Below are 15,773 nucleotides of genomic sequence, written 5' to 3'. Positions count from 1 at the left end.
TTTCATCATCCAATTGTTATTGCTGGCTACAGCTTCACCCCTGATACAAACATGCTGACACTCATCAACTGTAATATGATCAGAACAGCTCATATCAGCAACTATATTCTACAGCCTTTCATATTAGGCATAATAGGGTTATGGACACAGTTTACAACAAAGATTTCAGTACAAGTAGCTACAAACTGTGGTGTAAATTATATCAATAACCAATCCAGACAGTACAACAGATTAAAATATACAATCTTTTAAATCAAAACCTGGATGTTAAATAGAGATTAGCCTCTAAATACATTACTAGCCAGGAATAAAAGTTATCAAAACCCATTTTATTTACATTTTCTAGAATTATGCATTCCTTTTTATTCTGGGGCGAGTATTGCTAGATTTATAATATTTTTAAAAGAACATATCTTCCCATAAAAAGAAAAGGAGTACTTGTGGCACCTTAGAGACTAACAAATTTATTTGAGCATAAGCTTTCGTGAGCTACAGCTCACTTCATCAGATGCATTCAGTGTGAGCTGTATCTCACGAAAGCTTATGCTCAAAAGGTGCCACTAGTACTCCTTTTCTTTTTGAGGATACAGACTAACACGATTGCTACTCTGAAACATCTTCCCATGAGGCCCTCATGATATTGCAATGTAGCAGAGATGTGAAATTAATTTAAAAAAAATCAAACCTAATAAACGGGATTTCTTATGGAGTAACATGCTACTAAGCTTCAGAGTAGCAGCTGTGTTAGTCTGTATTCGCAAAAAGAAAAGGAGTACTTATGGCACCTTAGAGACTAACAAATTTATTAGAGCATAAGCTTTTGTGAGCTACAGCTCACTTCATCGGATGCATTTGGTGGAAAAAGCAGCAGAGGAGAGATTTACACACACACACACACACACACACACACACACAGAGAACATGAAACAATGGGTTTATCATACACACTGCTACCAAGCATGAGCAAGGGTGACAGAAGCAGGGTCACGCTGAATAATTACATCCCCAAAGAGCACTTCCCATCGGCTTCCTGATGTCTTTTCATCCACCATTCCCTTAGTCACTAAGGTCTATTATTTTTGTATTGAGTTCTTTTATCTGATTAAGGCCCCTTTCTGTAACCCGTCCTCATGCTGGGTAGTGCTTGTTCACGTGGTAATTGCTCATCTAGAGAGGAAGCATAGTTCAGCAGCTAGGGTACAGGCCTGGGACTCAATTCCCTGCTCTGCCACAGATTTCTGTGACCTTAGGCAAGTCTCTGTGTGCCCATCTCTATCTCACTGGGCTGTTGTGAACATAAATATATTATGTACAGATATGGGGGCCATATAGGTAGAGTAGAGTAAGATAGTGTACTTCCCTTAAAGTCAATTCTACTATATGCACAAATAAAGTTAGACATCTATGTGTTTTCAGGATCAGGCCTTTAGTGTCTGAGCAGCTCAAACGGGAAGGGGCCCTGTCTTTTTATCTCCTTATGCAGAGCCACAGTCCTACATAAAATGAGAAAAGTAAGCAGCAGCAAGAGTGTAAATGGACATCAGGCCTGCCTGTCTGAGGCCTCTTTACAATAATTTTAAGGCCTTTTTACATTGCAAAAGTAAAGAGGCCTCAGGGTAAATGAGAATCAGCTAAAGAGACTTCAAGCTATCTTTAAAGTAGCATTTACTCAACGATCATTACATTTAAGAAATCATATTGCTTCTTCAGTTACAGAAGAGGTTAAGCTACCAATGACTAGTACAATAGTCCAACTTGCAAACGACTTCAGTGCTGTTAAGTTTGCACGGAACAAAATGCAATTAGCAAGCATTTGCTAAGTTTAGTGAAGTCAGCCTAGTAGAACTAGAATATCTGGTTTCTGTCCTTATAGCTGTATTACTTCCCCCTTCATTCCCCTCTCCCCAGTCAGATCCCTTCACTGCCAATCAATGCAATGAGGTTTGGTCTGGAAAAAATTTTTTTACACAGCACATGAAAGCAGGCAAGGATAAAAGTTAATTAGGAACATTCATGAGCCTTGCTGAAAGTAACTGCTGCATTTCAACCTTGTGTATTTAATTGCTCTCAACAGAGGAATACAAAATATTAAAATTAAAATAAATAAAAAGATAATTTGGGAATAAAATCTAATTTCAATTTAATTCAAGCACTGTTTGGCCCTATTTATTTCATAAATAACATCATGCAGAATAATGGTATTGTGCATCAAACAGCATTAGAAGCTCCTAATAAATTAACAAGTGTAAATTAATGGCTGCTCAGTCCATTAAATCTTGTTAATTTTATTTCTGTTGCAGTAATATAGCGATCACAAGTTTGCATTATTAAACCAATATTTATTAGAAGAGTTCATTTTAATTGGATCCCTGATGTGATAATCCTGTACAGTGTGCATTTCCCAATTTCATCCAATTTTTCCATTTCTCATTATATTTAAATGAGCGCAATATTCAGGGTCTTTTCCCTAATACTATAAAAGTTAAGCAACCATTTTAAACTTTACTTCACAAAGATTTAACATTTACTGTTCTACAACATGATATAATCCGACTCTTATGTGCCTTTAAAAAGCTGCTTAAAATGTTTTCTTCTTTTTTAAAAAGTAAATGGGAGAGAATCAGAGAAAAGAAAACAACAAAGGCATGGTTTCAGAGTGGTAGCCATGTTAGTCTGTACTTGTGGCACCTTAGAGACTAACAAATTTATCTGAGCATAAGCTTTCGTGGGCTAAAAGCTACTTCATCAGATACATGCAGTGGAAAATACCGTAGGAAGATATAGACAGACACACACACAGAACATGAAAAAATGGGGGTTGCCATACCAACTCTTAACAAGACCAATCGATTAAGGTGAGCTATTATCAGCAGGAGAAAAAAAAAGCTTTTGTAGCGATAATCAGGATGGCCCATTTCAAACAGTTTACATGCTTATACTTACAAACAGAGAGGATGATCCTGCAAAGAGAATTTTGCAGTTGATTTTAATTAAAACATGATCTGGCCCATACTTCTCAAGAAGGAACAACTAAACAATGTTGAGCATCACTGCCTGCTGAAGGAGATATTACCGATACATGGAGAAAGCAGACTTCAGTCCATTCTATTGGGATATTTAATTTTTGGCTCAATCTAAACACAAAGTTGGGCTGATTTAACAAAAAGGGGTGGTTATAAATCAGTTTTGTCAAACTAGTCTAACTTTGCACATGGACACTTTTAAATTGATGTAACCCTCCACCAAATGCATCCGATGAAGTGAGCTGTAGCTCACGAAAGCTTATGCTCAAATAAGTTTGTTAGTCTCTGAAGTGCCACAAGTACTCTTTCTTTTTGCTAATTACTATTGATTCAGCTTGCCCACAGGAGCAAGCTAAACTGATATAAGCCAGTTTTAAACTGAGAAGCATGTCCACACTCTAACATGCACTGGCTTAGTTTGTGTGTAGACAAGACCCGAGACTGTTAGAAATATTAATGGCATACCAGAACTGAAAGGAAGCCACACTTTTGCAAGCTCACAGATAGCATACACTACAAAGTTGTCCTCAATTGGTTCCATTTACTGTATTTAGCGTTTAGTTAAGATGATCCTAAGGAGAAGGTTAAGGATACATTTTTGTAAAATTTCCAAGGTCAACTAGCAACACAAAGAACACCCAAACAAGGTTTTCTAGCACCTAAGTATCTTTTTAAGACTCGTACTATTAAGCATTATTCCTGTTTAAATGGTATTTTAACCTAGGTGGGGGAGGAGAGGAGAGAACTGTGAAAGACTTTGTAGTATAGACCAGGCCTAAGTTAAGTCAATGTAAGCTGCCTTGCATTGACCTAGTTGTGCATGTGTCTACACTTAAATTAATTTCCCACCAACATAAGCAGCCTGTTACAGTGATGACGTAACACCACCAACCCAAGCAGTGTTGAGACATGGTTGATGTATTGAGGTGGACACACTGCAAGCGTAGACATAGATAACAGTGTCAACCCAACAGTCCTCCAGCAGTTGTCCTACAATGCCCAACACTGACTGCTCTGGTCATAATTGTGAACTCCACTGCCCAGGGGTCCCCTTTTAAAACCCTGCAATTTTTTTTTTTTTGAAAAGCCTTTTCCTGATTGTCCAGCTTCGTGAGCACACCTAGCAGCTCTCCACTGTTGCGTGGAACTTCCCAGCTGATGTGCCGGCTACCCACTTCAGACACAGTCCAGCCTGGAGTAAACAGGAGATTTGGGATCTCCTGTGCCTGTGGGAAGAAAAGCCCGTGCAGGCACAGCTATGGATCAGCTGTCGAAATGTGGACATTTATGAGCACACTGCATGAGAGATGCAGAAGAAGGGATACAGCAGGGATCTACAGCCATGCTGTGTGAAAGCAAAGGAACTCTGGCAGGCATATCAGAAGGCCAGGAAGGCCAACAGTCAATCCAGTGCTGAGCTGCACTCCTACCATTTTTACAAAGAGCTGCATGCTATACTTGGCAGAGACCCCACCAGCACACCACTATGGATAACTCTGAGGAACCAGAGTCACAGGCACCTGCTGTGAACAGAGAGGAGAAGGAAGAGGAAGAGCATGGAGGACATGCGACTGGGAGATCCAGATATGTCACAAGCCAGGACCTGTTTCAGACTCCACCACAGTCCAGTCAGTCCCAGCAGTTGAGCATGGGTGAGCCCAATGCAGGGGAAAGAACCTCAGGTAAGTGTGTATATGTTATTTTCCATTACAATGATGTACTGATGGCAAACCCAACTTAACAGGACACAGCTATCAACTTTTCATTCGTTTACTCATCCTAGAAGAGGTAGAGATATCATCTGCTTTTCATTCCCCTGCAGAGATAGGCACGGAAGGCCACATGGAGCAGTTTGTGTATTCAGGGATATCCCTTGAATCCACCTGAGAAATCTCAATTAAATTTTTGGCTACAATCCTCTCCCAAAGGTTTCTATGGATAGCAGCCTTATTTCTTCCTCTGCAGTATGACAAATTCCTATGCCAGTCAGCAATAATTTCAGCAGCACCATTGCAGTGAACAAGCTAGTAGCATACAGGTCCAGGTGGCTTCAGAACATGAGTAGGAGCTGTGCTCTCTGGGCCTTTGTCATCCTCAGGAGTGAGATATCAGCTAAAATCACCACTGCCTGTGGAAAATGGTGCCAGAACTCAATGCCATTGCCCCTATACTCAAGAGTTTCACGAAACTGAGCAATTCTTTCCTTATTTCCCTCACCCCGGTAGGCCATAATCATCCTGGCTGGTGCTGTGAGTGGCACTGTATGCACACACTTCAAAGCTGAAGCATCGATAAATATGTCTTGTTTTAAATCTTTTGAGGAGCAAGAGAACAGTCCGAGTCTCAACTTTCACTTTCCATTGTGACCATGGCACTTGTTTCAGAGTAGCAGCCGTGTTAGTCTGTATTCGCAAAAAGAAAAGGAGTACTTGTGGCACCTTAGAGACTAACAAATTTATTAGTCTAAGGTGCCACAATTACTCCTTTTCTCATGGCACTTGTGTGCTTTGTCAGTAGCTACTGCCACTGCAGCCTCGAGGGGTTCACCCTCCACATCCAGAGAATGCCTGAGCCAGATAAGGGGGAGAAAGAAGATGACTCGGGTAACATGTTCAGTGAGACCCTGTAAGCCAGTGCTGCATCAGACCGTGAGCTCAGGGTCTGGAGGGTGAATATTGCAGACTGTATGGAGAAGGAAAGAGCAAACAAGAGAATGGCCCAGGAGTTCCAGCAGGAAAAGGAGAGAGAGGAAAAAATGCACCAGGACATAATGGGACTTCTCCACCAGCAAACACAGATGATGAAGACTGTTGTGAACCAACAGGTTCAACAATCACGGACTTGCCTCCCTTCGCAATCCATGGAGAACTCTGTTATAATACAGTAACTCCTCACTTAGAGTCATTCCGGTTAACGTTGTTTCGTTGCTGATCAATTAGAGAACATGCTTGTTTAAAGTTGTGCAATGCTCCCTTATAATGTTGTTTGGCAGCCGCCTACTTTGTCCACTGCTTGCAGGAAGAGCAGCCTGTTGCAGCGAGCTGGTGGGGGCTTGGAACCAGGGTGGACTGGCAGCCCCCCCCCACCCCCCCATCAGCTCCCCGCTCCCCTAAGTTCTCTATGCAGCAGCCACCCAGCAGGCTATCAATTGCTGGCAGTTCAGCTGTCCCTCCCCCCAGTGCCATGTGCTGCTCCTGCCCTCTGCCTCAGAGCTGGTCTCCAGAGCCTCCTGCTTGCTGTGCGGGGGGTGGGAAGAGGGGGGCTAGTGTCAGGGTGTCCCCCATACCCCCTGCACCCCACTTACCCCATCTTCCATAGAGCAGGGGTCCCATGACAAGGCTCAGGACAGAGGAAGCTTCCTGACAGCAGCTGCTATCTCTGCTTGCTGATTAACTTAAAGGTGCTGTACTTAAGAGTGGGGTCAGTGTACTTAAAGAAGCAATGCACATCTCTCTCACACACACACACACACACACACACACACACAGGGTGTGTGTCTGTCTGCCAATGCTGTCTCCCCTCCCTCCACTTGTGCTGCCTTGTAGACTGTGAGGCTACATTAACAACAACGAGTTAACCCTTGAGGGCTCAGCTAATTGTTAGTTCATCATTTAGCACTAAGGCATCCCCTGGGAAATATCCCACCCTCTGACTTCACCACCTCAACCAAGCTTCACAATCATCATTGCTGTGTACCAGTATTAAAAATGTAAAACTTAATACACACACACACACACAAATAGCCTTTTGTCCAGTGAAAAAAGTTTCCCAGGAACCTAACCGCCCCTATTTACATTAATTCTTATGAGGAAATTGGATTCACTTAACATCGTTTCGCTTAAAGTTGCATTTTTCAGGAACATAACTACAACATTAAACGAAGAGTTACTGTATCTCCCTAGAACCCCCTCCCCCAACATTCCACATAGCATCGGGGCTGCATCCCTACCCCTAGCACTCCACTCCAGGGGACACTAAGGACAACCACAGTTTCAGATACGCTGACCTGAGAGTACCCTAGGTGCCATGTGTGCACCAAAATGGACATGAATGTTCCTGCCCCTTCTTCATCTCTGTATGTATTAAGTTTTCAATGTATTTGCTTTTAACTTTCACAGAATTTTTTGCAGTGTTTTAATTAATGAATAAAATTCTATTGTTTGGAAAAGAATTCATCTTTATTATATATAAAACATACTGCAAAATGCCTCAGTACTGAAAGCACCCATTTATTTCTTACTGTACACAGCATGACAACTCATATGATCAGTGACAAAATAAATGAATGTAATGCAAGCACCACAAAATGAACAGGCGCATTATAGAATCATAACTGGAAGGGACCTCTAAAGGTCATCTATTCCAGTCCCCTGTACTCGTGGCAGGACTAAGTATTATCTAAACAATCCCTTACAGGGGTTAGTCTAACCTCCTAAAAATCTCCATTGACAGTGTTACATTCACAGATATCACACCAAGCACCACACAATTCCTAACGAGTCCCAACAGCAGGGCCAGGTAGAACACAGTACACCATGACGCATTACTGTGGTTCTCTGTTAAAGAGCTATTTCAAAGCATCCCTGAGCAATATAGCTCAGCATTGAGCTATTGTGTCTGGCTCTTCAAACTCAGCAGACAGCCTCTCCACCTACACTCTGGCAGCGTTTCCCCCCCCCCTTTGCTCACAGATTCTATTCATAACCACTGGGATTATTTTTCCCCAGTGAGATCCAGTCTCGTGAATAACCACCAGTGCTCTGTCAATCTACCAAAAGCACACTCAACTGTCATTCTACATCTGCTGAGCCCATAGCTGAATCTTTCCTTGGTTCTGTCGAGATGGCCGGTGCATGGCTTCGTGAGCTGGGGAGTAAGAGGTAGGAGGCTAGGTCCTCCAGGATCACTACTGGCATTTCATCATCACCAGTGGTAATCCGCCAGTTGGGAAAGTAGGTCCCTGCTTGCAACTTTCTGAACAGTCCTGTGTTCTTAAAGATTTGTCATGCACCTTTCTTGACCAGACAACGTTGATGTTGGTAAAGCGCCCCTGGTGATTCAACAATGCCTGCATATCTATAGGAAAGTAGCCCTTTCTGTCGATGTACTCTATGGCAAGGTGGTATGGTGGCAAAATAGGCATATGATTTTCATCTATTGCCCCACCATAGTTGGGAAACCCCACTGCTGCAAATCCATCCACTATGTCCTGCACATTGCTGAGAGTCACAGTCCTGCACAGCCAGAGACAATTAATGGCCCTGCACACTTGCATGACAATGGCCCCTGGAGTGGATTTTCCAACTGCAACATGATTTCCCACTGACAGCATTGCAACTTTCCACTGTGTGATCACCACTCACTTCTCCTGCCAGTGAAGCTCTCACTCTGGTGTCCCTGCACTAGGAAAATCAGGGCTGGGGCTAGTTCAGCACACAGATCTACGGATGTGGCCTTGCACATCCAAAAGCTATGCAGCCATTGCTCATCATGCCAAGCCTGCACTACAATGCAATGCCACCAGGCAGTGCTCATTTCTTGGGCCCAGAAATATCACTCCACCATGTATGCTGCGCCGTGAATGCCACCAACAACTTTGAATTGGTTCTTGCTATGTATTCTGTCGTACACAAAATCATCAGGTTCCCCACTGATTCGGTTCTTCTTGCAGCTCTGCAAATACCAGAGGATTGTGCATCCTATACTTGGAACACTCATGACAATAGTGCAGAGCTGTGTAGGTTACATGCTTCTTTCAGAGATGCAGACAAAAACGGGAGCCACGAGGGGTTTGTGGGTTTTTTAAGAAAGGTGAAAGAAATATGGAATATAGATAACATTATGGAATGGAGAAAATGGCATGATGGAAAGTTGCTCCAAGTCCCCGCTGCATGACTCATTTCTTCCCCACTGTGCATTGCCAAAACTTCCCAAAAAGACATCATGCTGGATGGTGGCGAGTTGCACACTGGGATACCTATCTGTGGTGCACTGCACTGTACACTGCCACAAGCATTCCTGGTGAGTAAGTGCAGCACCAGCACAGGGAGCCAAATATGCATGCACATACAACATAGCTTGCATCGGCAAAAGTTTGTAAACCTGCCATTATTTTGTTCCATTTCTTTCCAAAAGAAAAAATATCCAGAGTTTCCAATTCAGTCATTACACTCTAGCCTTATATCCGATGAGTTCTATAAGAACTCACACTCATCCTCTCTTCCCAAATATATTTAAAACAACAAATCTTACTTAAAGCTTGCCTCTTTCACCAACAGAAGTTGGTTCAATAAAAGACATAGCCTGACCCACCTCTACAATTTAAAGGAATTTATTCTTTACATAGAGGAATCTTGGCTATTGTAAAAACCACTTGCAATGTTAAATAGAAATACCATAATTGGATCAAAAAAGAAAACAGGCACAGAAAGACACACTGTAAAAAAGGCCACAACACTGGAAAGATCTTATGTTTTACCACATGCGTGTACGATGAATAATACTCTTGAAATAGTAAGGCATTTATTGTCTCCTCTCATACAGACAAATGTCTATACTGTGTGACTCCTAGAAATTAATCAGTATCTGCCACACATTGCAGATTTCCACAGTACACTCACATATGCATCTCCCCACTGTATTTTCCACTGAATGCATCCGATGAAGTGAGCTGTAGCTCACAAAAGCTTATGCTCAAATAAATTTGTTAGTCTCTAAGGTGCCACAAGTACTCCTTTTCTTTTCACTCACATATAGTAATTTTAAGAATTAAATGCTTACAATTCACCGTAACTCCTTTTGTTTCTAGGGCTGAGTGTTGAGATGCTTGGCATGTGCACAAACAGTGCAACCCATTCTAGTGCTGATCACAGGTTCAGGAACAGACTTATGAACTTGTTGCTCTTCTCCTCAAGGATGAAATTTAAGTTGACACGTTTGTGTTCTGCAGAGAGTACAGCAAAGGTAGTTGTATGCCATCCGATTCCAAAAACAACACTCTGATTTCAGAGAGCTATACTTACAGCCACCAAGAATTTTGAAAATGTGATGCCAACTGGTGGCTTGTAGGAAGGACAGATTCAAACCTATTTTCAGAGTAAAGCAGCAGCATCATAACTTTGAACGTGTCTGTATTCAAGGAAGGTATTCCAGTAGCATACAACTTTGGAGAGGTCAAAAGGACACATGAATGCCCATTCTACACCAGATATTTACAAAACTATCACAAGAAGCTATCACTAAGTTATCTGGCAAAAGGGGCACGTTTTTGAATAATGTCAGCTTAACGTGAATGGAAAGCCTTCTTAATGCTCATTAAGATGCAGGCTAACACATCTGAAGCCATGCTAGATGGCGGTGCTGTAGTGGGGAGGGAGAGAAGGGAAGTATTTTAGAGGGAAAGCCTAGTGTGCTTAGGGTTAAGTGAATGGAGAGCAAGGGCATGCTTTGTATGACCATATCGGATTATTAATGCGCTCAGAAGGTCACCCACATAACACCTTCCCCCTTTCTCAGCCTGGCTGAAGACCTCTGTGGTTGGGGATTCTAATGTAGGAGAAGAAGATAGCCAAGGGCCTGGGGAGCTATATACATTGCTTCCCCACCATGCTACTAGGAATCTACTTAAAATTAATACAGTCAAGCAGAACCCCCTTCATGCTGTGGAAACTCCCCTTTGGAGGAGGAAGGACAAAGCCCCTTTAAATAAACTATTCTGCAAGGGAGCAGCACTAGCAGGCCAAGGTGATAGTGGACCCAATTCAGTCAGGGTGGATGTGGTCCACTCCCAATAATGGATGAGGAGGTGTCAATACCAAGAGAGAAAGCTGACATAAATGTCCACAAAATGGACACAAAATCTGATATCAAAAGGAATGGCAACATACAAAAGCCAATAGGAGAACACTTCAATCTCCCTGGACATTCAACAACAGATTTAAAAGTAGCCATCCTTCAACAAAAAACTTCAAAAACAAAGAGAAACTGTAAAGCTACAATTCATTTGCAAACTTACCACCATTAATTTGGGCTTGAATAGGGAGGCTGGCTCCCTACAAAAGCAATTTTCCCCTCTCGGTATTGACATCTCCTCATCAATTATTGGGAGTGGACTACATTCACCCTGACTGAATTGGCCTTGTCGTCACTGGTTCTCCACATTTAAGGTAACGCCCTTCTCTTCCTGTGCCAGTATATTTTTGCTTATATCTGTAATTTTCACTCCATGTATCCGAAGAAGTGTTTTTTTACCCACGAAAGCTTATGCCCAAATAAATCTGCCAACGGACTCCTTGTTGTTTTTGTGGATATAGACTAACCTGGCTACCCCTCTGATATTTGACCTTCTGTGTAACTTTGGGCAAGTAATTTCACCTCTTTATACTGCCATTTCCCCACCATCCCTTGACTATTTATACTGTAACCTCTTCCAGGCAGGGACTGTCTCTTATTAAGGGTCTGCACAGTGCCCAACACAGGCCAACCTGATTATGGGCTTTATTATTATAGAACATATTGCAAAAGAACCTAAAGGGGCAGGTTAATCTTTTGTGTTAACTTTTGCTGCAAGGGGCAAATGCTGCCAGGCTTACTCAGGCAAAACTCCTTTTGCTGTCAAGGATTAAGGACTGCAGGATTGGGCCTTGTGTCAGCATACATAAAAGACTGTAATGGTTGCTGGAGGACTCACTTTAGTGGGTAAAAATAAATTTGCAGAACTGTAAGAGATAAATAAACCTTAGCCTCTGCATGCTTAGCATTAGCTAGAATGTTCTCATTTAATGGTGATGGCTTCTGATGTTTACTCTTTTGCTGATGCTTAATTTTAAACTCCCTTTTCTCAGAAATAATTGAAACAAGTTTTCCCACCCTAACCCTATTTGTTTCCCTGGAATTACAATATATCAGAAAATGACTCCCAAACCTTCCCAAACACCTGTGCTATTAATTATGTAAATTTAAAGTGATTCCCTTCCCAGTTCTGCACTGGTCAGTCCTTATTAAAATCAGAAGTCCAACACATATAGCAAGTCATAACAGTAGCAGAACTTTTTGGGTTAAGATAAGCAAATACTTCAAGAGCTTTAGCTGGTTACCATGAGTTTCAAATTTAGGCTTAAGGACAGAAAATCCAGGGTAGTCTCACTAACTTCAGCGGAATCATTCTGAATTTACACTAGACTCTGACCTAGTGTAATTCGGTAGAGAAGAACTGAGCAGACATCGAACAATCTTTAAAAACTGTATTTGTTGGGCTTGGAGGTATTCATCTGGGGAGGAGAAAGAGTTCCAACTCTACATAACTTTTTAAAAGTACTTGTTTCAATGGTTCATACAATTGATGCGGCTTTGTGAGTACTAGCCACTGCATATTAAATCATTCTGACAACCAAGGGTATATGGGTGCATGTGCACACAAGAAAAAGAGAATCAACACACAGAAGCATACAATTATTATACAGCATTGAACTGTTCTTGGTGAACTTTAATATGTTTAAAAAGCAATACTGTATTATTCCATAAACTAAACTAAAAATGCCAGATATCTGAATGAGCTTACCAAAAAAAAAAAAAAAAAAAAAAATATTCAGCAATGAAACGTTCTCAGTGATTTGATTTCCTCAAAGATAATCAAACATATGTAATCATTTAAATATTTGTCCTCTCCTGTGCATTACTATGAGTCCTGTGTGGAATCATACTGAATCAATCTTAAGATACTGCATAAAGAATTAATTTACATGGAAAAAATTAGTTATTCAATTTACATGACTCCTCCTGCAAACAGCAATCCCATTTAGCTGTGCAAATTGCATTCCTTGGTTGCGGGGGGGTCAGGTCAAGTTACAACCACCTACTCTGGAAACATGTATGCAAGGATCCTAAATCACTTCTTCAGGGAAATGTCCGACTGAACATAGCAAGACACCTAAACAAACTAAATTTCTCTCATTCAGAAAGGAAATCAGAGATACTATTTTAACAGTAACAGAAAAAAAGAGTTCAGAGTAGCAGCCGTGTTAGTCTGTATTTGCAAAAAGAAAAGGAGTACTTGTGGCACCTTAGAGACTAACAAATTTATTAGAGCATAAGCTTTCGTGAGCTACAGCTCACTTCATCGGAGAGCGAAACTTTTGGCTATGAAACAGAGAGCATCACCTACAAGTATGACTAATCCAGAATACTTCCATCTTTTTTCAAATCTTAGCTGAAAACATTTTCCCTTCTTAATTTCCGTCTCCACTGTTAATAGATTGTAGTTCAATTCTGTGATCTCTTAATTTTAAATACGCAAAATATTCTGGAATAGTTTGTAAGAAAGGAACACAAAACCAAACCTCTATTGCAGTTGACTGGAGAGAAAAGCAACATTCTTCTAACACAAGCCTGCAACGGTATTGCTTTTCGGAGTACCCCATGTGTATGCTTAACGTCTATAATATGCACACAAACGTGTGTGGGTGCATGCGTCTGTCTGCAACTATTTACACGTACACGTGTCTCAGCCATGCGTGTGCAAATGGGTGTCCATAGGGTTATTCACATCTCAGCGTACTGGCAAGTAGCTATGTGCGAGTATGAAAGAGAAAGCACGTATTTATATGGGTGCCCATAGGCTTATGTCGCTTGGGGGTGTGCATTCCTTCCCTCTGCGCCCGAGTACACGCGAGGACACCCATGATAGTGTATGGAGGTAGGTCTCGCTCTGTGGACCAACATCTCTCTCTGTGCATGCCCGATCTGTGCATGCCCCCCTCAGGGACCACAGGTGCCTCTGCATGGGAGGAAGGTGCCTATTCCCACATGTTGTGCCCAGCAGCCTGGGCAGGTCTCTCTTTGTGTGTGTCTCCCCCGCCGGGTGTTCTGTGTACATGTCTCTCTCTGGGGGGGGCACCTCGGGCTCCGCATGGGCGCCCCCGATTGGGTCTGGGGGTGGGTGCCACCTCCGTGGCTCTGCGGTGCCCCTGCTCGGTCTGTGGCTGGGTGGATCCCCCCCCCCGCCCCGGCTGCCCTCTCCCTACCGAGGGATGGTGATGCACTTGGTGTTGATGTTCTGCGTGGTGATCGCCTTCTCCAGCTCGTCCAGCTGCCCCGTCTTCTTCAGCTTCTTCACCAGGCTCTTCACCGCCTTCTCGCACCATTTCTCCTCCTGCCCGTTCTGCTCCCCTTTCTTCCAGCCCAGCAGCCGCTTGACGATGGGGGGAGTGAACGGCAGGATGGAGGACATGCTGGCGCCCCTGCCCGGCGCTCCGGGAGGCAGCGCCCCGCCGCGGGCGGCCCCGCGCTCCGAGCCCGCCCGAGACCCCGCTCAACTTGGCGCCGGCCCGCCCCCGCCGCGGGACTCCTGCGCCGGGCAGCAGCGCACAGGGCCGAGGGCAGCGGGGCTGGAGCCCGGCGCCCGGCTTCGCTCGGAGCCCGGCCCAGCGGCGCCCTCAGCAGCCCCGGCGGCGGCAAACTTTGCCCCGGCTGCTGCCGCGTTCCCCTGAGGCGGAGACTCCGCCGGCCCCCGCCCACCCCCGCTCTGCGTGTGCGGAGAGGCGGCCGCTCCAGCTCCTTCCCAGTCCGCCTTTCATGCAAATCGCCGCCCGGCCGCCCCGGCCCGGCTCCGCCCCCGCCCCCGCCCCCGCCCGCCCAAACGCGCCGCCGAGGGAGGGAGAGAAGGGGAGCAACGGGCGGGCGGCGCCGCCCCCCGGCCCGGCCCGGCCCCCAACCCGGCGCGCGGGAACCACCGAGAGCCAAAGGGGGGGCTCCCCTCAGTGACCCCCATACACACAGCCAGGCAGGGCAGGGGGCTCCTCTCAGTGACCCCCCCATACACACAGCCAGGCAGGGCAGGGGGCTCCTCTCAGTGACCCCCCCATACACACAGCCAGGCAGGGCAGGGGGCTCCTCTCAGTGACCCCCATACACACAGCCAGGCAGGGCAGGGGGCTCCTCTCAGTGACCCCCCCATACACACAGCCAGGCAGGGCAAGGGACTCCCCTCAGTGACCCCCCCATACACACAGCCAGGCAGGGCAGGGGGCTCCCCTCAGTGACCCCCCCATACACACAGCCAGGCAGGGCAGGGGACTCCTCTCAGTGACCCCCATACACACAGCCAGGCAGGGCAAGGGACTCCCCTCAGTGACCCCCCCATACACACAGCCAGGCAGGGCAGGGGGCTCCCCTCAGTGACCCCCATACACACAGCCAGGCAGGGCAAGGGACTCCCCTCAGTGACCCCCCCATACACACAGCCAGGCAGGGCAGGGGGCTCCCCTCAGTGACCCCCCCATACACACAGCCAGGCAGGGCAGGGGACTCCTCTCAGTGACCCCCATACACACAGCCAGGCAGGGCAGGGGGCTCCTCTCAGTGACCCCCCCATACACACAGCCAGGCAGGGCAGGGGGCTCCCCTCAGTGACCCCCCCATACACACAGCCAGGCAGGGCAGGGGGCTCCTCTCAGTGACCCCCCCATACACACAGCCAGGCAGGGCAGGGGGCTCCTCTCAGTGACCCCCCCATACACACAGCCAGGCAGGGCAGGGGGCTCCTCTCAGTGACCCCCCATACACACAGCCAGGCAGGGAAGGGGGCTCCTCTCAGTGACCCCCCCCATACACACAGCCAGGCAGGGAAGGGGGCTCCTCTCAGTGACCCCCCCCATACACACAGCCAGGCAGGGCAAGGGGCTCCCCTCAGTGACCCCCCCATACACCCAGCAAGCCCAGGGAACGTAGCGGGGGCTCCCCTCACTCCCTGTG

General features: G+C 45.4%; 1 protein-coding gene across 1 annotated transcript in view; it reads right to left on the bottom strand.

Moving 5' to 3' along the window:
* Nucleotides 1-14,556, bottom strand: part of SMAD3 (SMAD family member 3) — a 99,290-nt gene extending 84,734 nt beyond the window's left edge. Inside the window, exon 1 of the mRNA XM_038419588.2 lies at nt 14,045-14,556. Within this exon, the coding sequence (XP_038275516.1) occupies nt 14,045-14,250 (206 nt within the window). The 5' untranslated portion in view covers nt 14,251-14,556. The remainder of the gene's footprint in view (nt 1-14,044) is intronic.
* Nucleotides 14,557-15,773: the final 1,217 nt, after the last annotated feature.

This window comes from Dermochelys coriacea, chromosome 10 (assembly GCF_009764565.3).
Source record: "Dermochelys coriacea isolate rDerCor1 chromosome 10, rDerCor1.pri.v4, whole genome shotgun sequence".
Lineage (NCBI taxonomy): Eukaryota > Metazoa > Chordata > Testudines > Dermochelyidae > Dermochelys > Dermochelys coriacea.
The sequence above is the reverse complement of the archived record's forward strand: the minus strand, read 5'-3'. Positions and strand labels throughout refer to the sequence as shown.